General features: G+C 46.3%; 8 protein-coding genes across 8 annotated transcripts; 3 read left to right on the plus strand and 5 right to left on the minus strand.

Moving 5' to 3' along the window:
• Positions 1–26: 26 nt before the first annotated feature.
• Positions 27–2,297, plus strand: SAMD00019534_020090 (hypothetical protein; the record flags this gene model as incomplete). The annotated part of the gene is made up of 2 exons (XM_012902600.1): positions 27–2,042; positions 2,112–2,297. Coding segments are annotated over 2 exons (2,202 nt in total), but the record flags the coding sequence as incomplete, so codon positions are not given.
• A 163-nt stretch (positions 2,298–2,460) lies between these two features.
• Positions 2,461–3,933, minus strand: SAMD00019534_020100 (hypothetical protein; the record flags this gene model as incomplete). Its single annotated transcript, XM_012902601.1, has 1 exon — positions 2,461–3,933. One exon carries the CDS (start codon positions 3,931–3,933, stop codon positions 2,461–2,463), a length of 1,473 nt encoding a protein of 490 aa, XP_012758055.1.
• Positions 3,934–5,303: 1,370 nt separating this feature from the next.
• SAMD00019534_020110 (hypothetical protein) lies at positions 5,304–8,665 on the minus strand (the record flags this gene model as incomplete). Its single annotated transcript, XM_012902602.1, has 5 exons — positions 5,304–5,783; positions 5,852–7,469; positions 7,528–7,793; positions 7,870–8,302; positions 8,376–8,665. 5 exons carry the CDS (start codon positions 8,663–8,665, stop codon positions 5,304–5,306), a joined length of 3,087 nt encoding a protein of 1,028 aa, XP_012758056.1.
• A 414-nt stretch (positions 8,666–9,079) lies between these two features.
• On the minus strand, positions 9,080–10,367 carry SAMD00019534_020120 (hypothetical protein; the record flags this gene model as incomplete). Its single annotated transcript, XM_012902603.1, has 2 exons — positions 9,080–9,171; positions 9,269–10,367. 2 exons carry the CDS (start codon positions 10,365–10,367, stop codon positions 9,080–9,082), a joined length of 1,191 nt encoding a protein of 396 aa, XP_012758057.1.
• A 2,856-nt stretch (positions 10,368–13,223) lies between these two features.
• On the plus strand, positions 13,224–15,977 carry SAMD00019534_020130 (hypothetical protein; the record flags this gene model as incomplete). Its single annotated transcript, XM_012902604.1, has 3 exons — positions 13,224–13,269; positions 13,465–13,875; positions 13,924–15,977. Coding segments are annotated over 3 exons (2,511 nt in total), but the record flags the coding sequence as incomplete, so codon positions are not given.
• Positions 15,978–17,992: 2,015 nt separating this feature from the next.
• Positions 17,993–18,991, minus strand: SAMD00019534_020140 (hypothetical protein; the record flags this gene model as incomplete). The annotated part of the gene is made up of 1 exon (XM_012902605.1): positions 17,993–18,991. The coding sequence occupies one exon, from the start codon at positions 18,989–18,991 to the stop codon at positions 17,993–17,995; it is 999 nt and encodes a 332-aa protein (XP_012758059.1).
• Positions 18,992–19,645: 654 nt separating this feature from the next.
• On the minus strand, positions 19,646–21,082 carry SAMD00019534_020150 (hypothetical protein; the record flags this gene model as incomplete). The annotated part of the gene is made up of 1 exon (XM_012902606.1): positions 19,646–21,082. The coding sequence occupies one exon, from the start codon at positions 21,080–21,082 to the stop codon at positions 19,646–19,648; it is 1,437 nt and encodes a 478-aa protein (XP_012758060.1).
• Positions 21,083–23,017: 1,935 nt separating this feature from the next.
• On the plus strand, positions 23,018–24,359 carry SAMD00019534_020160 (hypothetical protein; the record flags this gene model as incomplete). The annotated part of the gene is made up of 2 exons (XM_012902607.1): positions 23,018–23,947; positions 24,015–24,359. 2 exons carry the CDS (start codon positions 23,018–23,020, stop codon positions 24,357–24,359), a joined length of 1,275 nt encoding a protein of 424 aa, XP_012758061.1.
• Positions 24,360–24,402: the final 43 nt, after the last annotated feature.

The following is a 24,402-nucleotide window of genomic DNA, read 5'->3' on the forward strand; positions in this document are numbered from 1 at the left end:
TCACTCATGGTGGGCGACATCAACAGAAGAAGATATCATCAAATGTCAATCATGTGATGTGTATTGAGGACTTTAGGAATGGTATATTGGTGCAGAGCACGTTGTGCCCAGGCTTTGGAACGATGGTGTGCAACTTGTTCACGAGTAGACAACCAGAGTCGAATGAGGAAGAGAAGTGGATCGCAGAGTACGTCAGTGGCAGTGTCAACTCAATTTACAAGATACCAGTGCCCATATCAATGGTTGGCGAAACACTTGGCTTTGTCACCACAACAATGTACTCGGGCGCAAAGGCACTGGTGCTGGGCATCATTGATGAGGGCGACGATGGCGATCAGGCACCCAACCCGCACGCATCATCCTCGTCGCTGCCCACGGCAGCCGCTCACCATGACTCGCATGGCAAGTCGCGCTTCACCATCCATCCCCCATTCTCCACGATACTCAAGAGCTCCATGCACCTGGTAATCATCGCGCACAGTCCAACGGCCCCAGTGTTCAAGCCCAACATTCCTTCGATCATTAGGAAGATGGAGCAGGAGGACAAGGGTTCATCACACTTCTCCACACTCTTCAATCGTCTGTTCGCGCCTGATGAAGTTGGTCGCTCTCAGGAACTACAGGACGAGACATTCTTGCATGAAGGCCGTCATTTCTTCACATCGACCTACTCTCCCACGCAGGTTGAGATGGAGGACCTGCCCAATACAAGCAGTCCCTCAGCCTCACCACGTCCAACAGTATTCAATCAACCAAGCCAAGACCTATTGGCCAGCGTCGACCCTTCAGAAATTGAGGCACTGGAGGAGCCTCGACCAAACCCATTGCTCGAGCTATGCAGGACAGAGTTTGACAACAACTGGGAGGACTTCTTGTGCAATGTGATCGAGTCTGTCGACTCGAAGAAGTCGCATTTGGAGGAGATCGTCGAGGAGTTGGAGCCCATCATCAGATCGATCGAGAAGCATCAGAACCTGGACAACGACGACCTGTACGACAAGGAGGAGTTGCCCCAGGACAACTGGAAGGAGCACATCATCATCTGCGGCTCAGTGAACCGCATCGACCTGTTCCTGCGTGGTCTACGCCAGAAGCACATCGCCGAGAACCTCAATCGCTTCCACTACATCAAGAACCAGAAGGAGGACCGTGAGCTACTGCCGCCCACCATTGTAATATTGCATCCCGAGGAGCCGGACATGAGCGAGTGGGACGACATTGAGGACATCCACTATATCAAGGGCTCGCCACTCGAGCGCAAGGATCTGGAGATGTGTCGCGTGCACCTCGCCTCCAAGATCATCATTCTGTCCGACCCATACAGCAACAAGAACGCTTCATCCGTCACGTCAGAGACTAGCGTGCAGCTGGACTCGGCTACAATCATGGCCTACCTCGAGGTCAACGAGATGCTGGTCAACTCGACCAACAACTCGCTGGTTACCGTGGAGTTGGTGCACGAGCCCAATATCCGATTCATATCGACCAAGAGCACCAAGTCACAGATGAGCCAGAACACCAGACGCAAGATCAATCGCGATGACGAGGAGCTTGAGAAGCCCAAGTACTACATCACCAGTGACTTTGCCTCGGGCAAGGTCATGACGCTCACAACACTCGACTCACTGCTCTGCCAGGCAAATCACAATGAGTTCCTGTTGGATGTGGCGTCCGAGTTGGTGCTCGGAGTCAATGGCATCAAGCGCTATCACAAGAAGATCACATCGAGATATGACGACGACTACTCTGATGACTCTTATGAATATGGTTCAAGATACGATAGTTATGGAGATGATCACTCTGGTGATGAGTCTACACCAGGTGCTGCTGGTGCTTCAAACAACAACAACAACAGTGGACACAACAGTCACAATCATAGCCTCAACAACAGTCATCTAAACATCAATCACAATCATCGAAACAGAAGCTTCCTCAAGACCAACGTCACGCCCACCATGTCCAAGAGTAGCAGTCTTGTCAGTCTTCATCAATACTACCAAGACTGCCTACTCAATCAAATCAAGGTGCCAAACCAATTCCACGTAAGTCAAAGTTGATCACGATCAATCAATCACCTCCATACTCACTCATACTCTAATACAAACCATTAGGGAAGGACATACGGAGAGCTATTCGAAGGACTTGTTCAAAAGAACATCTTGGCTTTGGGACTGTATCGATGCAAAGAGATCACCGGCGCACCAAATCCTTATGTCTTCACATGTCCACCTGCCACGACAACTCTGCACGAGAACGATCTTGTGTACATCCTCTACAGACAAATAGAGACATCCAATCTCTAAGATCATCCATCCATCCATCAATCATCAATCATCCATTTACTTGCTGTTGGCAATCCTTTGAATAAAAGGAGTGCGTTACGCGTCTTCATTAACCAATCATCCAGTCCTTAGTTTGAGTTTGGTATGAGTTTGAGTTCAAGTTTATTTACAAGTTATCTTAACACATGGCAGTGGCATGATGGATGTAGGACTGCATTGGTGCAGACTCTACAGTTTGGTAGTGGTTTGATCCAGACTTGATTGAGACTGGAACGCTACGTGTTGGCTTAACGGTTGGTGCTGCCACACGGATTGGTGGTTGTACTGACGATGACTCGACACAGGAGACGTCAGACTTGGAGAGGTTAAGTGATTGCCATCTCACCTCAAGGTCCTCCTTGGCATTGACGGGCTTGGTCCACAAGTCGACCCAGTACTTGCCAACCAAACTGTCCAGCTCGCCCTCATAGCGGATACAGTTCTTCTCCTTGTAGTTGGCATTCTTTTTCTTGTCATCCTTCTCCTCCTGAACCTTTTTGGCCTTGGCTGGGGCCTTGGCCTTCTTTCCCTTGCCCTTGGTTGCCTCGTCCTTATTGGACCTCTTCTTGTTGTCGTTGGCAGGGTTGTAGGTGTATGCGGCGTACAGACGATACTTGTCGTTGAGGTACATGTTGTCAAGTTCAAACAGTGCACAGTCACTGTCATCCTTGCCCTGTTGGATGTTCTTCTGGTCCACCACCTTGGCAACTCTAATCTTATTTGTCTCGTCAAAGTAGTTGACAAACAACGTGAACATCTTGGTCGTGCCCATCTTTAGACGGTCGAGGACGATGCGCAGCTCGGTCTTGTTACCCTTGACAGCGACTGACTTAATGTCCTCGATCTTGGGCGCGGGTAGATCGTTGGTGTTGTAGTAGAACCTGATCGTTGGCGATACGATGTGGCACAGTTGGGTCATGGTACGAGTGTCGTAGACGTAGGTGGTGGTCGTGAAGCTCTTGGCGTCCGAGTTGTTGAGGAAGCGAGAGAAGGTTGGGTCTTGGGTGGAGACACCGTCTTCCTTGACCGAGGACATGCCGGCGTCCAACTCAAAGTGGAGCTGCTGGTTGACAACAGTCATCAGCTTAAGGTTCTTGGGGTTGGCCTTGCCCTTGATCTTGAAGACGAATCTGCCACAGCCCTTTTGGATGATCACCTTGGGGTATCTGACCAAGCTGATGCGCATCTCCTTATCACTGCGGTTCTCGGCCACCTTGGTCTTCTCAGACTTTGCGGTGGGCACTGCCTTCTTCTTTCTCGACGCAGTATTCTCCTTCTTCACAACAATAGACTTGTTGGTGGTCTTCTTTCTGGGCACGTGAATAGCTTCCTGCTTCACCTCGATCTCGGCCTCGGCCTCGGACTCTGGCTCTGACTCTGACATTTGCTCTGGCTCAGAGGACTGAGAAGAACACTCGTCCGTTGAGGCATCAGAGTAGTATATTTGGCGAGGTGAGCTGTCATAGCTCAATGGGCTCAACTCGGTACCCATCTCACAAAAGTCTTCTTGGGACATGGCAGCGTCCAAGTTGATGTTGATCAGTTGTGCCTCTGGTGACATAAGTTGTTGTTGTGCCATCAGTTGTTGTTGTTGCTGTTGTTGTTCATACATATGGTATTGTTGTTGGTTCATATTGATGGAAGCTTGTGTGACAGATGACAGGCTGGACATAGTACTGTTGTTCAGCCATTGGGTAGTTAAAACTGCATTGCTGTCGTTGGTTTGGTGATGGCATGGCAGAGTCGTAAATGTTGCTGCCCATGATTGGTGAGCTCTCGGCACTGTTTAATAACATGGCCGATTGGGTCATCATTAGGAAGTTGGATGCTGTTGGTGTTGTGGTGGTGGTGGACATTGACGACGAAGACGATGATGATGATGTTGGCTCTGGCTCTGAGAGTTGGAATGACGAAGCCAAGTCATGTCGGTCCTTAAAGAAGTTGGCCAAGAATGGTGCAATGTTGGACTCATACTGTGGATGCATGTATGAATGGCACAAATCAGTCATCACTGATGTCTTGTCATTGTCAGTGACACTATCAGGGTTATATAAGTTCATCATTATTAATATGTATGAATAGTTAGTTTAGGTAAGTTAATTAGTTATTATTTGTTTATGTTTGAGTTTGTGTTTGAATGAATGAATGACTGTCCGACAACTAATATGATACCATCATCATCAATTACCCCTGCACAAGGTCGTGTCAGCACCAGCAACACAGAAGCACGCACTATCACTCCCATCAACCCAACTCAAAACACAATTCGATAGCCAATCACTCAGCTCTCTCTGATGCATCAGAGTGTCGGGTTGGTCACCTGATGAATTTGAGTGAAAAGGTATGAGCGCAACTTGAGTTTCAAAGTTGTCAGTATTCCTCTCTCATCAATTTCCTCACTAAATTCCAAGTCATTCATACACGACACTAATCAAAAACTACAAGATAATTTCTTGCGAGCTTATGTTGGGTTGTGATGAGTGGTTTTCATCATTCGATTCAGAGTTTGGTTTAACCTTTGGATCCTGAGATTGGGTGGGTGTTGATGGAATTAGCAACCATTAAGGTACGTGTGCCCATTCCCAACCAGGGAATGCATGGTCCAGCTCAAATCTCACACCTTCAACCGGTAACATTACATAAATAAAAAAATGGATCCGATCACAAACAAAGGACCAATGAATGAGTTGGCTTTTGTGTTGTCACATGATGTTGTTATTGCCAGAGGTTACCCCAAGAGTTTGCCCCAATCACTTTAAATCATTAGAATGTGAGGTTTGCACACTCAATCATCAAACCCATTGGTCGAACTGGATTTAAGTTCCCATCGCGCCATCAAGGATCTTATTGAGCATCCAATCACTCGATCGAATGGATTGAGTTTAGTTTGACCCAGATTACAACTCAACTGATCAGCTGATTAACTGCTGTCCAGTCTTCATTATTTATTTACAACATTAGTCGAGGTCCAAAGGTTCTAATCTAATTCATCGATAATAATGGTGATGATGAAGATGATGAGGATGCTGAAGATGGAGCACCCTTCTTTAGCTTATCCATTGCACTGTCTCTATCACCAATCTCTTCGTATAGCTTTCTCTTGTTGTTCTTGAGAGCACCTTCGAATAGACCGACGATCAGTTGTACGCATGGTACAATCACTTGTATCAGCCAGAAGATATCTAGCATGGCAAACATGACCACCGTGACGATTTGACCGAATGATACAGTATGTGATGATGTAACATAACGGAAGAATACACTCTTTTCAACATCGACACGGAATGTGAACGAGGCTGGCGAGTCGTGGAATTGGTCGGGCTCCAAATAAGACGTGGCGTTCGATATGAAGCTGTAGTCCTTGTAGCTCTGTCGATCAAACACGCACTTCTCCACCATTGGTCGCACCAGTGTAAAGTCATTATTCGATGAATGTACATTACACTTTGTCATGAATGTTATCTATTTGATTGATTGATTGAATGTTAGTAGTGATTGGAATGATCCCAGATGGATGGACGGATACGTACCATTGATAACAAAGATATTGATGCAGATGGACGAAGGATGGTGTCTTCGAGAGGTTGGATGACTCCGGAAACATAGGAGTTGCCAGTGTTGATGTCCGTGTCATCATTGAGTGTGGACACATTGTAGACGATACGTTGTGCGTAGAAGTAGTTGAGCAGCGGTGTGATCTGGAATGAATAGGATGACTCATCTCCAAACTCTGCACCCTTGGCAATTGACACTTGGAATTGGCATACTGTGGCATTGTCCTCGATCTTTGATACGTTGGAGTAATACTGGAGCACCTGTGAGGCAACCATGTACTTGCACTCGCCCATGTAGTTGGGTGTCTGGCAGCCGGTCAGCACGAGGTTCAGCTCATCGATGCTGCAGTTGCCCGTGTAGCCGTACAGGTCGATTGTGACGCGCATCGGACTGCTGTCGACGATCTTGAGGTACTGGATCTCGTTGTAACGGTCGGCCAGGTTGGGGTCGGTCGACACCTGACCATACGATCGCAGCTCGATGCTGAGGTTCTGATTGACGCTCTGGAACTGGAACATGAACAGGATCATCAGGAACAGCATAAACAGGAAGAAGTACGTGCAGAAGCTCTCGACGGCCTTTTGTGGCACGACGACCATTCGCTTCTTGCGCACGTAGACTCCCATGCCACGCGTGTCGTTGTTGATGCCGATCGGGCGGTTGGAGGTGCGCTCCAAGTAGTCTTCCTCCTTGATGTGCGCCTCGCCTGTCAGGTCGTAGAAGTTGACGCGCAACAAGTTGCGTATCAGCCGAGATTGGAAGTTGGCGTAGCGCGGCCATGGAGTGCACACACTGATCGTGAAGATGAGCGAGATGCCCAGGATGACCAGGAACCACGGGTAGGAGTTGTAGAACGTGCTCTCAAAGTCCAGCTGGTCGGTCTGGATCGGGTTGGGCACCGACAGTGACGTGTAGTTGACAGCAACACTGTCAACGGGCCACACTGTGCCGTCTGGGCAGTACTGCTCGTGTGTACACGCAGGGTAGAAAGACTGGCACTCCTCTGTCGAAGAGATGCCCATGTTGTTGCCAGTATAGTAGCCCGAGGGGCACGGGTAACAGAGCTCAAACGAGCTGTTGGATGACGGGTTGCTCACCGACTTGTACTGGCCGGGCGGACACGTGCGGCATACGCTACCGACCGAGTACCATTCCTGGCCGACTGGACAGACGGTGTACACGTCAAACGCGTAGTTGACGAGCATCTCATCGATCGACACGAGGAACAGCTCCTGTGCGTTGAACGTGAAATAGTAGCCATAGTCGTACATCGAGCGGTAGTTGAGGTTGGGGATCGAGGCGAGGGTGTCGATACGCACCGAGCTGCCATTGGCCTGGAACAGCTCGTAGAACGAGATGAATGCAGGCTGTTCGCTGGCTGGCGAGCCGGGCGCCGACACCACCAATATGTTGTCGCTGATCTGCACGATCGATCCAAAGTTGTCAAAGTTGGAGCTGTTGCCACCAACCGAATCAAAGTACGTGTAGTTCGTCAATGTAATGTCGTCGCTAATAAATATGTCTGCGCTTGATTCCTCGTCGTAACCAATCACAATCCATTCCTCATTGATCGATATTGATGATGGGCAGGACCTAGAGAGTGATCGTGTGAGTGATTGAGTCATTGAATGGATGGGCATGGTCCACTTACTTTGTCCTGTTGGTATTGTACACTTCTGAGAGTTGGACGATGTGATGTGGATTGGTTACATTCAGGACGACGAATGCACTGACGTATTGTACACCAAGATGTGTCGAGTTCTTGGGCTGCATGCATACGGCACAATATGATAACGTGACCAATGTTCCATCCGTATCAATGCCCGTCACATACATCTGTCCACGCGCAGGCTGACAAGGATTGATATTATCATCCCAATAAGCTATCTCTGAACAGTTGTCAGCTTTCTTCTCGAGCTAGATATGTTGATTGGTATGATTGTTAGTAATGAGGTCAACATGACGATGCTGGTGCAGGGTGTCAGATGCTTACATCAAGGAAACAGAAGACTAGTGGAGAGTACTTGTTCGTGCCATCGAGTAGGTTGTTCTGACATGAGCTGACGACAAAGTTGTAGCCAACGGCAATGATGTTGCCTATTTGGCAGTCGTCCTGTCCAGTGACGTTTGGCTTATCGGGATTGATGATGTTGTTTTTCTTGTTGTGAGCATTGGTGTTGTTTGGTGGAGGTAGGAAAGTGATGATCTCATCACACTCCTTCTTTGAACTTGCGCATTCGTCCAAGTTGAATATATAGACAGCATTGTCACTTGGTGAACCAATTGCGCCAATAATCATTGTATCCCTCTTTGTGATTGGTGGCAGACCTGTTGAAGCTGGTCCAATGTCCACTGTCGAACCGTACTTCTTTGAAGGTGAACTGAACACCTGTGTAATAGTATATGGATTGTTGATAGAGTATGGACTAGATCAAGATTGATTGATTGAATGTTAGGGCAAGGTCAAGGGTAAGGGTATGAGGGAGAGAGATAACATACAGACTAACATTGTTCTTTGTTAAGAATGTTACAAATGGTATCTTTGAGTTGGGATTAGCACCTATTAGTGCATATCCATTATATAATGCAGTAGTCAATGAGTCGGCTTTGGTTTGTACAGGTAACATAGTGATCATTACGATCAATCCAATAAACATCAAGTACATATTTGTTATTGACAACATATTTCTAAAGTATGATCTTCTATCTCCTCTATAAATATGTTGTTGTTGTTGTTGTTGTTGTTGTTGTTGTTGTTGTTGTAATAGTACAGTAGTAGTTGATATCATTCTTGTACAAGTATATATCAACTATTGGTTATGTATATATAAATATATATCAAGAGTATAGATTATGTTATATCATCAAACATTAGCATTGTACAATGATGATGAAGTCCATGAACAAGAAAGAATGTTAAATGGAATAGTTGGATTCGTGACACCTGAATGAATGAACGTGAACAGATATTTATCAAATTGCGAACCCCGATGCATGAGTCCATTCTACATCTTTCAAAAGCCAAGACAAGCAAAGAGATAAAGATAATTTAAAGTCAACGACTATATAAAGTTTAATTATTAGTTGAAGTCGGATTGATTGATTGAATGATTGAATGATGAGGTAAAGTTGAATGAATGAGGAGAGGAGGAGGAGGAGGAAAAAGGTAGTAAAGGATGGCAACGCAATGGCTGACTGGGATACTAGAAATTGGAATGCATCAGTTGTGAATCGACTTCCAACTCAATAGCCGCTTGCAATATATCGAATCCACTCTTTCGTTGTTGTTGTTGGTCTAAGTTGATTGAATGAATGAATATTAGTAAACTTGATTACGAATGAATGAGGTAGAGAGCGACATCATACACAATGGTGTCACTTGAGATACATACCATAACCAGGTACACTATATTGGAAGTTGTTCTTCCTTCTCAAATAGCTGGTTCTCCACTCTCTCAGAATTGCATTCGATAGCCTCTCTTCACTGTTGTTGCCACCACTACTACTGCTACTGCCACTGCTACTACTGCTACTATGGCTACCACCACTACCACTATTATTGCCATTATTACTAATACTACTACTGCTGCTGCCACTACTATTACTATTGCTACCACCATTACTACTGCTACTGCTGCTACTACTACTACTGCTGCCACTATTACTACTACTATCTATTGGACTAAAGTTGACCATGGCATCATTGACGAAACCAGATCGTTCCAGACTTGATCGAAGTGAACTGATGGATGAGTCCTTGGACTTGATCATCTCCCTGATCGAATCAAAGTTGTCCAAGATGTTGTTGGGGACCATGTCTGCGATGGGTGGCAGATCAATCTTCTGATGCATCATGGCCGTATAAATGGGAGGGCGATGCGCCTGCATCTGACTGCTGGCTGGCAGTAGCTTGGTGGGCAGGACTCCAGACATGCCAGCTCTGACAAGAGGTCCATTGTTGTTGTTGTTGGCGCAGATCGTGCCAATATTTCCATTATTGATGCTGCTTCCATTGATGCTTCCATTGATGCTTCCACTACTGCTACCAATGCTGCTGCCACTGCTACTGTTGCTCAAGCTACCCTTGGGAGTGTGCGTGGTGTGCGGTGCTTCTATCTTGGTCTCTCTTGTTTGGTTCACTTTGTAGACCTCGCGACAGCCGACGCAGTCCACGTCGACGCCTGCGTCTCGCTCGCGCAGACAAGAGTGCAGCTTTCGACTGTGGATGTGTCGGGCCTTCTGATTCTTGTGGATGTAGTTGGAGTTGGTGTCGCAGTGGACGTGGATGCAGTTGATGTACTTGTCGTTGTCCTTGCGGTAGTCGATCGTCTGGATTGTCGTCCTGATGCGCTTGGAAATGCACTGCTGGCAGTTCTCGATGCATTCGTGCGGTGCATTGTGATGCTTTGATCGATTCTGCTTGTTTCTAAAGTTGATTGTGCACCTTGTGTTGTCCCTTAGCGTATGTTTGCATTGGAATGGTCTGTCCATTGTGTGTTTGTTTGTTTGGATGTTTGCCGGCAGAGTGATTGTGGTCTACGGATGGCGACTGCGGCAGCGACGGACAGAAGAGGCTTAAGAGGGTACCAAAGATTATCTTTAGATTGTATATAATATTATCTGTTGTTGTAGTTGTAGTAGTTGTTGTTGTTGTTGAAGATGAGGATGAAGATTAAGATGATAATGAGATTGCTGTCTACTGGCTTGATAGGAGGGCGCCAGGTGCAAGGTGGTGTAGTGCACTTGTGTTTTAGGATTGCAATGTTATTGGAGTTGGAAGAAGATAACTATCCAAGTGACGACTGGCATGCCATTCTGCTTCATAACCAGAGCAAAGAAAGGAGGAGGAGAGTCGGCGGCGGGGTGGATTGGATGTGTTGGTTGTGGCGACCAACTTACCGGGTTGTGTGTCTAATGAGTGAGTGAATGGCGGTATGTGGAGATGTAGCGCGGTCGGAGGTGCACATACTACCCTAATCTGTCAGCGGTGGTGGTAGTGGTGTGTCTGTAAGTAAGTAAGTGAGTGAGTAAATAAGACTAATTAATTACATCACTGTCGCCAACAACACCCAACCATCCAACCAACCAACCAACCATCAACTACTTACCCCGTCATCATCAGAACGGTCGTTGTCGCGTCGCAGGCTGTCTGTATCTGAGATTGACAGCCGGGCGGACACGCGTTGCCAGGGGTGTCGTACTAGTCGCCGACTGACGGCTGGAATTAATGCCGTGTATAAAATAGTGATTGGTCGGTTTACCCTTGTCACCCCTTGTCTGTCCGTGGGATGAGTGATCTCTCTCCAACATATTGGCGCGGGGAATTGAGTTGGTGAGTGTGTGTGTGTTGGTGTGTTGCCATCCGCCAGCCAACACACTGGCGGCGTACAAACACCCCACCGTGGTAATGTGTGGACAGACAGACGGATGGACGGACGGACGTACGGAAAGACAGACATGTGGGTGAGTGAGTGAATGAGGATGACTGTGATCGATGGCTTCCAATCATATGGAACACTGCCTTGACTTGACTTGACTCCATTGCACTTGAATTGTTGTTGCTGCTGTGCTGCTACTGCAACGCTTGAGTTTATCACTTGCGCAACGTATCTAGATATATTGGCTTGGCTGGCTACTTGGCTATGACGTGTGGGTGAGATGTGGATAGAGAGAGATCGCCGGACACACTCCTCTCTCACCTTATTTACCCTTACCTTCTTACCTTATCTCACATCGGACGACGCCACTTCCACAACAACCAACAACAAAGTGTCTCTTTAGCAAACACTCTGCCGTTGTAAGTGAATATGAATTGAATTAATAGTATGCCCAATCTACATTATTACTGCGTCGATTCGCCTGTTGTAGACGACAGTCTCCCTCCCCTGTCGCTCGTATTGTATACCTGTTGATGTCCGCCAATTGGCAACTGTCCTAAAGATGCTGTTTTACTATAACAAATGTGCGTGTATGTCATGTATGCGGTTGCAACTACTGCAGTCAGTTGTTGTTGTTTAGAACTTACTACCAACTAATATACCTGTATCGATCATCGTAGGTTGATTATGTTTCCGCAAGTGTAACCGTGTCCCCACACTACTGCTGCTGCTGCTGCTACCAGTTGTTATTATCATTGATTGTCAGAATAAGTGTAGAGAGTCTACAAGTTATTGCATACAGCATCCATTCAGGAGGTTGGTGCACGAGTTCCACAATGTCATGCCTGTCTGTCTTTCTGTCTGTCTGTTGGAAGGAATGCAATGACATTGTTACACCAACAACCACAACTGCAACAACAACTATTGGGTTACAAGTACTTAGAACAAACAAACATGGATGATGTACATCATTGCCAAGTACAGTAGTAGTTGGTTGGTTGGTTGGATGGTTGAACACGTGGGGAGGAGAGGACCGTCTTACAGTCATTAATCGATCAATCAATCAATCCAACCATCCCATCCATCTATCCATCTATCCATCTATGCATCACTTTGTTCGATCGATCAGTACCTCAATACAATGTAGCGGGAATGTTGATTGATATATCAATATGAATTGAATTGAATTGAATGATTGATTGAAGTATCTTCCGTAACTTTGTTCAATGATGATGTTGATGATGATAACTCATTGTTGTTGGAGCATTATTATTATTACTATTATTACTATGGTATCTAAATAGTTAAAAGAAGATTTGCGGTATTGTAGTGTAAAATCTGATTAAGATGTGTAAAAAACAATCAGTTTTGTTGTGCACAAGACAAAACAGTGCAAAAATGATATGATTGTTTTTTGGTGATCCCAGGACCATCCACAACAATGTTTGGTATTGATATGATCGTTGACACCTGATTACATTGTTGTTGAAGTTTCTTTAAATATTTCGTATAATAATATCTCTATCTATATATATATCTTATCTTATAATATACTTTAAAGTTGGGTGAGTGATTTAGTAGAGTGGACATAAGGGAAGATACTAGTATCAATCCCAACGAGAGAGCGAGACTGAGAGCGACCTCCTACACATCACAACCAACATCAACAATACAACATTGTAATATACAATACAATGGCAAACTATAGTTCGTCAGTAATTCTACTACTACTACTACTACAAATTCTATTACTATCATATACATCAAATGCCCAGCCATCTTGTTCAGGTAGGTACTAAATAGGCAGCCCATCAGTCAATCAGACCCGTGATGGCGAGGGGAGTTTGGGGAGCTAGGAGAAGGGGAGGAGGTTCCATCTTCATACCCTTCTTACTTTTCATACCTTACCTGTTTCGCGATATCTAACTAACATAAACAACTTACCAATCAATCATGTTATGTAGTTACTGAAAGCCCTATCATAGGAGATTGGGGCTTTTATAATGTTGCTAATGGACTGGCATCACCATGGCAAATATCAACGGCAACACTTTCGCCAGCTTCTCAACAAAAGTTGCGACAATCATTATACACAACAATTGCTTCCGATCATAATAATAATATTGATGATAATCAACTCAATATATACAGTGATAAATACACAAAATCACAATCACAATCACAACCTTTATCACACTCCACCCCGTCAACATCAACATCACTATCAACAACTACTATTACCAAATTAGGCGATGAACCTGTAGTATTCTGCACGGATGATCAATGTGGCTCATCGAAATATCAATTGATGGGCTATTATTATGCACTGTTCCCAGCGTTGCCGGGTGTCATGATGACACTTTCCCAGACGTTCACACTGTTTGACATCGACACGTCCAAACAGACATTCATCCTGGAGTACCTTGTGTCGTCAAGTGTGCTGCAGGCCGAGACATTCTCGTCGATGAAGGTACTGGTCGACGACACTGTCGTCTACGTCTCAATTGGCAGCGTAGTCTATGGTGACCTACAACGCATCAATCTCTTGGACTACATCAACATCACATCATCTGGCGCCAACGGCTACACTCATACTCTAACATTCGCTGCAGAGTTTGTTGGTAGCACGACTGGCACAAGTGGCCGCAATATCTGCACCAGCACAACAGGATCATCATCTCCATCATCATACTATCAGATATCGTCTGTTGTCGTCAGACGTGTACCACTTACCACGTCGGACTTGTTGAGCCAAGATGTGTACGTGGACGTTGCAAAGGGATCGGACAAGCAGGGCACGGGCGCAATAAACGCGCCCTTCAGCACACTGGGCACAGCGCTACAATGGACCACGCCAGGCTACACTATACACCTTCAGCCCGGCGTCTATTGTGGTCTGTCGATGGCAACGCCTCTGCTTCAGACAGATTTGAACATTCAATCAGTGAGTGGCGACCCCACCAACACGGTGCTGCACGGACAGTGGCTGCTGTCGGCCTTTCAAGTGGCCCCGAGCCAGCCCACAAAGGTGAGCGTGCAGGGCATCACCATCACCAACACCTATGCGTCGGCACGATCACCTGGAGGCGGTGCGCTCTTTGTTGAGGGCACGACCAATGTGACATTCACCAACTGCATCTTTTCAAACAATGTCGACTCAGCCAACCTTGGTGCGATTCTCCTGCGCGGTCCCAGCAACACTGTGCTCAATCTCGTGCAGTGCACCATCAACAACTGCTCAACTTCGACGTCTCAGCAGTCGACGCCCGCGGTCAATGTGCTCGGATTCGACTCGTTCCAAGCCCTGACCATCGCGAACTCTCAGTTCACCGACAACACATACTCATTGTTTGTCGATCAGACCAATGCAGTCGACATCCACAACACAACATTCGTGGGTACATCACGCGCATCTACATCACTCTGTTCAGTCCAGTTCTCGCGATCCGATTACGTGGCATTCCGCAACAACACATTGACGCAACACAGTAACTGCGCGCTGTGTGTGATCAACAGCAATGTATACATGGTGTCATCATCGTTCGATCACAACTACATGACTTTCGACGGCCCCGGCGCCAACATATTCGTCAGCCAAAACTCCATCGTCAACATCACGGACGGCTCGATCACAGACTCGACCGCGACGTCGGGCACAGCGCTCTTTGTCATGGAGAACTCCAACGTCAACATCAACACGCTGTACATTCGCGACGTGTCCACAGTGTCTAGCTTTGGCGCCATTATCTCGGCATCAGAGAGCAGCATGGAGTTCAATGACCTGACGATCGAGAACAGCACAGGCAACTACATGTTCTACCTGTTCTACAGCAATGTCAACATGGCCGCGTCGTCCATCACCCGCACGGTCGGTGGAATCTGGGCTACGCAGTCCACCGTGTTGCTGACTGACAGCACATTTAGCGAGATCGAGAAGAGCCCAGCGGAGGACTACATCTACCTGTACCAGGAGTGTCGCGTGTCAGTAACGAGCTGCACGTTCAGCCAGCACGGCGCGTCCACCATCCACTACCTGGCTCTGACTGTCATCGACCTAAATCAGATCAACGTGCTCAACAATAGTGGTACCTTCATCAAGCTTACGCCCATGTCTTTCGTCGAGGTGACGGGCGGTCAGTACAACTACAACATGGACTCAATCTTTAGCCAGCAGGGCAACTCATATCTCACGATCGTGAATGTTTCATTCGCAGCTAATCAGGCGGTGAGTGGCGCCGTGATCAATCAGCAGATGGGCGCCACTGCGTCCGTCTACTCGTCCATCTTCACCAACAATATCGTCAGTAACAAGGGTGGCTGCGTGTATATTGGACCGAGCTCGTCCACAACCCTCACCAACTGCACAATGTCTGGAAATCGTGCCGAGATGGGCGGTGTCATCGCGGCTGGCGACAACGCCACACTCACTCTCTATGGCGGACAATACTTTGACAACATAGCCGTGGAGGGCGGCGGCGTCATTTTCTACACGACGAACGTGCCAACATTCATTGACGTGCCGGTGTTCACAAACAACAATGCCACTTACGGCCCCGTGATGGCCACGCCGCCCACTTATCTCCAGCTGATGAGCCCTTTCCCCATCAACATTGTCTCCAACATCACGCAGTTCAGCGGCCGTGTCGCCGTCCTTGATAACCTCAACCAGGTCGTGGCGTTCTCGGAGCCAATGCACAAGGTTCTACCTGCAGATCAGTGGTGATACCATCGACCTTAGCTCAGTTATCAACGGCTACGCAGACTTTGACAACGTGACACTTACAGGCAAGATTGGCACGCAGGTGTACCCCGTGTTCCTCAGCAACGACCCAACACTCAGACCGTACCTAGCCAGTCAGTCAACGATCGCCGGTTGCACGCCAGGCTCCGAGCCCACAGTGTCCGAGACCATGTGCACTGTCTGTTTGCCCGGCTCCTACGGCTTTGACGGCGAGCGCTGCATCACCTGTCCTACTGTGGCCTATTGCCAGGGCGGCACCAACGTCGAGCCACGCCACGGTTACTGGTACGACGTCAACGAGTACCCGCGCAACATATATCATTGCCCAACACCGGAGAACTGCCTGTCCAACAACACGTGCGCGCCACACACATCGGGTGTGCTGTGTGCCGTGTGCAACGAGACGGAGAGCTACTACCAGTGGGGAGGCAGCTGCGTACACTGCGATCAGAGTTCAAACTACGTCGTGTTCGTTCCTCTTGTGGCCGGCCTAATGCTCACATTCTGGGCGCAGCAGTCAGACTCATCGTCGGGCCTGATGACCATTGTCATCTACTTTGCCCAAACGCTCATCATTATGGCGCGCACCGTGGACTTTAGCATCTTCTCCATTCTCAACATGCAGATCGACACAAATACCTTCTGCCCCGGACCCTACACATTCTACCAGCTGCACTACGCCACACTGCTCTCACCCGTGTTCCTCTCATTCCTCCTGCTCATGTCCACGCTGGTGCTCATCGCCTACTATCGCTTCCGCCCACCCACCGCACACAACCAACATGAGTCGTCTGAATCCATGAGCGAGCGCGGAATGGATGCCAACAGCAGCTTTGCCAGCAGACAGTACAGCGCATTGATGAAGGTAGTGCTCAATGTCTATTCGCCCGTGGCGTCAGCGGTCTTTGTGATGATCTTTTGCACGCAGATTGGCACTTCGTCGCCACCCGTGCTCGTGGCCAACCCAGCGATCGTCTGTGCCGGCCACCAATACCGCGTGGCCTACGTCGTCAGCTGGACGCTATTCACGCTCGTTCTCGGTCTTCCTCTGTTGCTAGGAGTGCTGCTGGTGATCAATCGCGACAAGTTCAACGAGCCATACACGCGACGCATCTATGGAGTGTTCACTCGCAAGTACAAACACAATCGCTATGCCTGGGACGTGTTGCTTCTGATCAGGCGTCTGGTGGTTGTGATCGTGTCGTCGATGGACACTGAGTCCGAGACAAGATCTCTCTGTTTTGTCATCATCACACTGGCATCAGTTATCCTTCAACTCAAGTACGAGCCATTTATTGGCGAGGGCGACAACAAGCTGGAGCTGACCTCGTTGATTCTCCTGTTCATCTGCTGCATCTACCTGGACAGCGACGCGTGGCCAGAGATCGAGCAGTACTTCATCATCATTGTTGGCTGCATCTTCTTGACGCATGTGATCATCACCATCGTGCTGCATTATCGCGACACTGCGCTCGAGTACATCAATCACTTCCTATACTACGCTACAAAGGGAAGACATGGCGAGAAGAAGATGGACTCTGATGACGAAGCCGAGTCGATCCTGCTGGAGCAGTCAATGTCCACTTCACTGATATTCGATCAGAACACAATCCATAACCTAGGCTTTGGTCGCTCAAAGTATGGCGCCATTGTCTATGACACATCAATCCACGACTCCAAGGATTCGGACAAGCGATCATTGTTGGCTAGCGACTCGATGGCTGAGGATGACGACGATGATGATATTGACGGGCCTTCATCATCCTCAAATGGTCGCCGTGAGCAATACAACAGCATTCCAGAGGCACCCAGCTCAACATCATTTGTGGAACTCGAGAAAGATGACAATCCATCAGGTATCCCAACAGTATACCAGAGTTAGCCACAGTCCTCACTTACTCAATCAATATATTGTATAAACTCTTTAAACGAAACGACCAGACATTACAACGTTTATTGCAACGAATGACAATCAGCGGTGACATTGAGTCGTGTTATTACAGAAGTGATGCTACGATCACTACCAATCCAGCAATCAAGACGATCGAGGTCGAGACTGTGGAGGCGGCAGATTTGTCATCAATACTCGAGCTCTCATCATCAAAGATGGATGGCACACGACCAAATGTAGTTTCCTCTGGTGTTGGCTTTCTGGCTGGCTTTCCAGATGGCTTCTTTGTGTCAGATGGTGATACCTCTGAGCTATCTCTCTTTGGTGGTCTAGTTGGTTTGGGAGTGGGCTTGATTGTTGGCCTCTTGGTAGGTGGTTCAGTGGGCTCATCCTCGCTTGAAGTTGATGGAGCTGGAGTCTTTGGTGTATCTGATTTTGGAGCTGGTGTCTTTGGAGTCTCAGACTTTGGAGCTGGAGTCTCCTCGTCAACATCCTCAGTTGGTGTCTTTGGAGTCTCTGGCTTGGTAGCTGGGGTAGAAGGTTCATCAGCAGCAGGTGCAGGTGCAGCTGGTGCTGCTGGTTCAGCAGCTGGTGCTGCTGGTTCAGCAGCTGGAGCAGGAGCCTCTTCAACAACCTCTGGAGCTGATGGTTTGGCAACTTCTGGAGCAGGTGCAGCCTTCTTTGGTGAGCTCTGACCTGGATTAAAGCAAGCAGTATCTGATTTCTCAGTAAGGAATCCGACTGATACACCTGCGTCACAAGTGTCAGAGTCGAAGCATCTTGAACATGAACTGTAGCATCGTGGCAGACAGTCTCTGTTTGTGTTGCATGGTTGATAGTTTGAGCAGAACTCTGACTGTGTCATATATGGGCTCGCATCATCGAGGGGACAGCTGATCGATGCGTTGAAAGCTGCCTTGGCATAGGTATACGATCGCTCGGTGAACCAACTTATATCCATCTTCTTCTCGGCACATACTGCCAAAGGAAGGTTTGGACAGAATTCCGACTTTCCTCCAAGGATAGGTACACATTGTAATGCTGCATTAGCCACGGCCAATGAAGCAACTATCAATAATGTATTGATAATAATTCTGGATACCATTATTATTATTAATAAATATTATTATAATTGTTGTTTTGTTTTGTAGTATTACTTTGTGTTTGATTGATTGATTAATTATTATTATCACAAAGGTACTACACTACTAATATTAAAGTGTAAACTTGTGTATGTTAAGATTACCTCTTACAAATGATCAGATTCTTAGCATACATTATATACCTACTTGATCGTGTATTCATGGTGAATGTACATTCATCCAGGATTGTGTAGAGTGGATGGAAAAGTGGATGAATCAGCCCATAGTGTGTGAATGATGAATAGAGAGTTTGAGCATCCATCTATGATGGTGTGGTGTGGTTGTTGGAATGATGGACTAAGTGATGGAGGGATTGAGTTATGGTGTGGGTTAGTGAGCGAGAGTGATTGAGTGAGTTAATAAGAGTGGGAACCATGATGCATATATATAAGTGTGATTGTCGGAGGTGATGGTACTTTTGATGTTCATCCAATATTGCAACGACCACCATAAGTTCTTATTGTATAGCACAGTGCACTCCACGAACATTCCCCATACACATATTCTACCAATCCTAATCATGTTGTTGATTATTATTACATTGAAGGAGAAGTCGTCGATCGGGTTGAGGGAGTTTGAGTTTGAGGAGGAGGAGGCAAGGCATTCTATTGGACATCCTATTGTCTCATCTTATCAACTAATGGCGCAAGGTAATCAAATACTTCGAGTTGATCATTCTTTTTCGCAATTCGTAATGCTTCATCTATCCTTCCTTCAGTCCTATTCGCTACAAGGAATTGTACCATTTCTAGATTACCTTTCTCTGCAGCTGAATTCATCGCATAAGGTGTACATCCTTGGGTGGTATTATCATGAAGGAATTGGACGACATCCATTCGACAATTTCTTGCCGCATTGTCCATTGTATGCTTTGTGCCACCCTCTGTTCTGTTGGCGTGCAGGAAACGAACAATATCCAAGTGACCTTTTCTCGCAGAGTTATCCATGGCAATTGTACTGCATCCCTCTGTTCGATTCTCGTGGAGGAACTTGACCACCTCTAGATGTCCATTCTTGGACGCATTGTTCATTGCGGCTTTGGTGCATCCCTCGGTGCGTGTGTGATGAAGGAACTGCACAATGTCCATGTATCCAAATTCAGCGGCTTGGTCCATTGCTCTAACTGTGCATCCTTCAGTTCTATTATGATGTAGATACTTGAGCATCTCGAGTTGACCACCCTTTGCCGCACTGTCCATTGTGTTTGAGGTAAAAGGAAATGTCCGCCTCTCATGGATGAAGTGAACCAGATCGTGATACCCCTCATGGGCTGCAATGTCGACCAATCCAGCTGAATACATGTCTGGTCTGTGGTACACAATGAATCGAAATACATCATTATGGCCACGTACTAATGCGGACACCAGTGAGTTCAATTCGCAGCCTTCTGTTCGGTTGAAGTGGAGGAACTTCACCACTTCAAGATGTCCATTGGTAATTGCACCTGTCATGGCCTCCTCGGTCCAAGGCTCAGTGCGATGCTCATGAAAGAACTTCACCATATCAATGTGGCCGTCACTCGCGGCCAACTCTGTTGATTGATCAGTGCCACTCTCTGTTCTATTCTCGTGAAGGAATTTGACGACATCCAAATGTCCACTGCCAGCACTGTAGTCCATAGCATCTTCTGTACATCCCTCAGTCCTGTTGTAATGGAGGAACTTGACCACCTCCAAATGTCCATTGATAGCTGCCAAGTCCAATGCTTTAACAGAGCACCCCTCAGTGCGGTTTTCATGGAGGAACCGGACCACCTCCAGATGTCCACCCTCGGCCGCCTCATCCATTGCCCGCACACCACAGCTGTCTGTACGATGAACATGAAGGTACCGAACCACATCCATATGTCCGTTGGCGGAGGCCAAGTACAACGCATCTTCTGATAACACCTTGTCGCCTGCAGTGCTGTGTAGATACTCTACAAGTGGGAGACAGCCAATGCGTGCTGCCCAGTCCAGTGCATCAGAGGTGTAGCCCTCTGTACGATGTTGTTGGAGATAGATGAAGATGTCCAATGATGCAGCATGGTCCATGGCATTCGTGGAGGCACCCATCGCACCATTTTCATTTAGGTATTGTACTAGATCAAGTCGACCAATTGAGGACATTGCATCTATTGCCATCATTGTCTTGAAGTCATTGGGTCGATGTTTGTGAATGTATTTGATGATGTAGAGATGACCCTTGTACGTTTCGAAACTATGATCAAACAAGAACTTTACAGTGCCTCCATAGACATTATTGATAAGGTCTAATAGTATAGTGTTTGAACATGATATCCAATGAGATACTACCTCCTCCCATCTCATCCGTTTCAATCCTTGACTATAACTACGACCATTATTATGATCATTCTTCAACAATAATGATGATTGTATATCATTAATACTACTTATAAATAAAAATAACTGTCTTGATATATATCTATTGTTTATCACTTGTTTGAATAATGTATCTTTATCCATTCTACAATTATTATGTATTGTTATCTATTGTAGAGATACATTGACCTTTTGTTAGTATTGTGACTAACGCCATTTTTTGAAGAATGTGTCTTTCTTTTGTTACACTCCATTCATTCACTTATCATTAATATAACATTCAATCATTGTTTCAGATAATCAAACCATTTTGGATTATGTGGATAGGTATCCAAATACATATTACAGATGTAGCAAAGGAAGCTAACGTCGATCAATCATTATTTACCATTGTGAATAGACAAGGGTATTTCAACGTAGGGGGCTTGTTTGATCAAATAGTTGATTGCGTCAGTCTGCAAAGAAAGAATGAATGTTGCCTGAATTGAAATGAGGGGAGACTCCAGCCATCGACATGGTTTCTTACGAAAAGGTAACAGAGAGAGACATCATCAATCAATAATGAAGATGTCTCATCATTGCCACAAAGAATCTTTATAACGACAAGAATGTATATCTACCAGACAACAACAAAGTTATTATTTAGTCTAGTCTTGTTGTTTGTTGCCGTATCCAGTTCGTATCAATCAAAGTCCAACAACATTTATTGTAAACTGTTACACTTACTTACACACAACATCAAATATAGATGTCAACTCATCATCATCATCAGAGTCTTTGGACACACCTTGTGCAGTGATCCCATATCAACAGATACAATTCTGCTGGACAACTGAGGGGCCTACAAAGTATGACCTAGGTTTGATGGCAAAGGCAGGCTATCCACTGCCAGAAAACGTGACTCAAGCACTCAACGAAAGAATCAATACCACCGACCCCGACAGATGTAGCTCCATTCCTACTAACACCACTGGCTATGACATGTTTGCCCAGGAGGCAATCGAAAGATTGAAATACCAACCTCTCAACATCTCTGCCATTTGTGCACAGAACATTGCCACCTATATCTGTACCAAGACTTTTAGATGTAAGTCTCCATGCAATGTATAACACTCTCCTGGGATAATCACTAATCAATACATGGCCATACCGCCATTGTGTCTAGATACATATCCGAATACCATGCCATTCTGTTCAAGTGTTTGCGATAGTCTGTACAAAGAATCATCTTGTGGAAATATTACAGAGATATTTACAATGGTATTTGGTATGAATTTTACATACATCCCAGCTACGTATGAAGAGTGTATTCAAGGTTCAGTTCCCGAGCATGGTGTAGAGAAGTGCTCAATACTATCGATGACTGGAAGACTTGATAAATGGGAGTGGGTTGGGACTATCAAAGAGATTGATCAATATCCAGGTGGAGCATTACATGGTACCCTACTAGGATTTGGTCTTCTCGGATCAATCTTACTTATTATCCTTAGTATTGGTTTAATCATGCGTAGCCAAGATTCTAAATAAAGAGTTGAGTTCTCCAAAGTCGTTAGAATCACTACTTTTTCAAAAATTTGAATCAAAGTCGCTTCAACAGACACATTCTTGTCATTCATTTAAACCATCATCAGATTGACAAGATAGAGATAGAGATAAGAGATAGAGAGGATGGATGAACAACAAGATAATGATAATGATAACACCAACATAGACATCGACAATAATGACAATATAGATATAACATCACCATCACCATCTACAACAACAACTACAACGACAACAACTACAACAACTGCAAACAAAGATGTACATAATAATAATATTAATAATGAAGATATAGTTGATGAAGATGAGATTTATGATGATGATGAAGAAGTTGACAATGAGGAAGAGGTAGATGATAATGAGGCACCAGAGGATGAGGAAGAAGAAGAGGAGGAGGAGGAAGATACACAGATTACAACACGCACACCAACAAGAGCAAGCAAAGGAAGGATGATGACGAGAATGGCAACTAGAAGATCACATTCACAAGTTGAGGAGCCTGTTGAGGAGGAGGAAGAAGAGGAGGATGATGAAGAGCAGGAGGATGAGGAGGATGAGGAGGATGACGAGGAGATGGTCGAGCGCATCGATGATGAGAGCGACTCGCAAGAGGATGACGACGAAAGCAATGATGACGACGATTCAGACAGCGACGAAGATAACACTGTTGCACGTGGCAAGAGCAAGAAGCGCAAGCGTGGACAGAATGATGATCAAACGGACGAGCAGCAGGAGGCCGACAGACAAGCTGCTGTGGCCGCCGCGCAAAAGGATGTGTTCCGCATGCCTGAGGACTACCTCATCCCAATCAAGATCGACCTGCAGAATGGAATCTACCGACTCTCCGACTCGTTCCTTTGGAACTTGAATGAGCAAGCGATCACACCAGAGCAGTATGCCAAGAACCTCTGCATGGACATTGACTATCCCGAGTGGTTCGACGAGATGGTGGCCCAATCAATCATCACTCAAATCAACTCACATCGCGAGATCATGAAACGACTCGAACAAATGCTGCCTCATCTCGGTAGTGAACGTCTTGTCCCAATATTCGTAAGTCCATCATCATCCTCACTCGCGATCATGAATACCCGACTCACTCATTCAATCAATCAATCAGCTCGACCTCACAGTCAATGGACTTAACCTCAAGGATCAATTCGAATGGGACTTGTTGTCATCAAACAGTGTGGAGGCTTTTGCCAAGTCACTATGTCTGGATCTGGGACTGTCGCGAGAGTTTGAGAATGCTATATCATTCGCCATTCGCGAGCAGATACAGTTCTACTTTAGTCAGCTGACGATCAACCCCGAGAGATTCCCTGTTCGTCCACCACTGGGCGTTCAACAGGTGATCCGTAACGACTTTGAACTGCTGGTATGGACGCCATCCGTGCAGCGACAAGGTCATACACCATTCCCCTTCCCATCAATCATGATACCTCAACATATGACTCGCAAATAAACAGCGTCATCAACATCATCATCGTTGTGTCAACTAGAGCAAA

Source organism: Acytostelium subglobosum (assembly GCF_000787575.1).
Source record: "Acytostelium subglobosum LB1 DNA, scaffold: scaffold3, whole genome shotgun sequence".
In the NCBI taxonomy this organism is placed as follows: domain Eukaryota; phylum Evosea; class Eumycetozoa; order Acytosteliales; family Acytosteliaceae; genus Acytostelium; species Acytostelium subglobosum.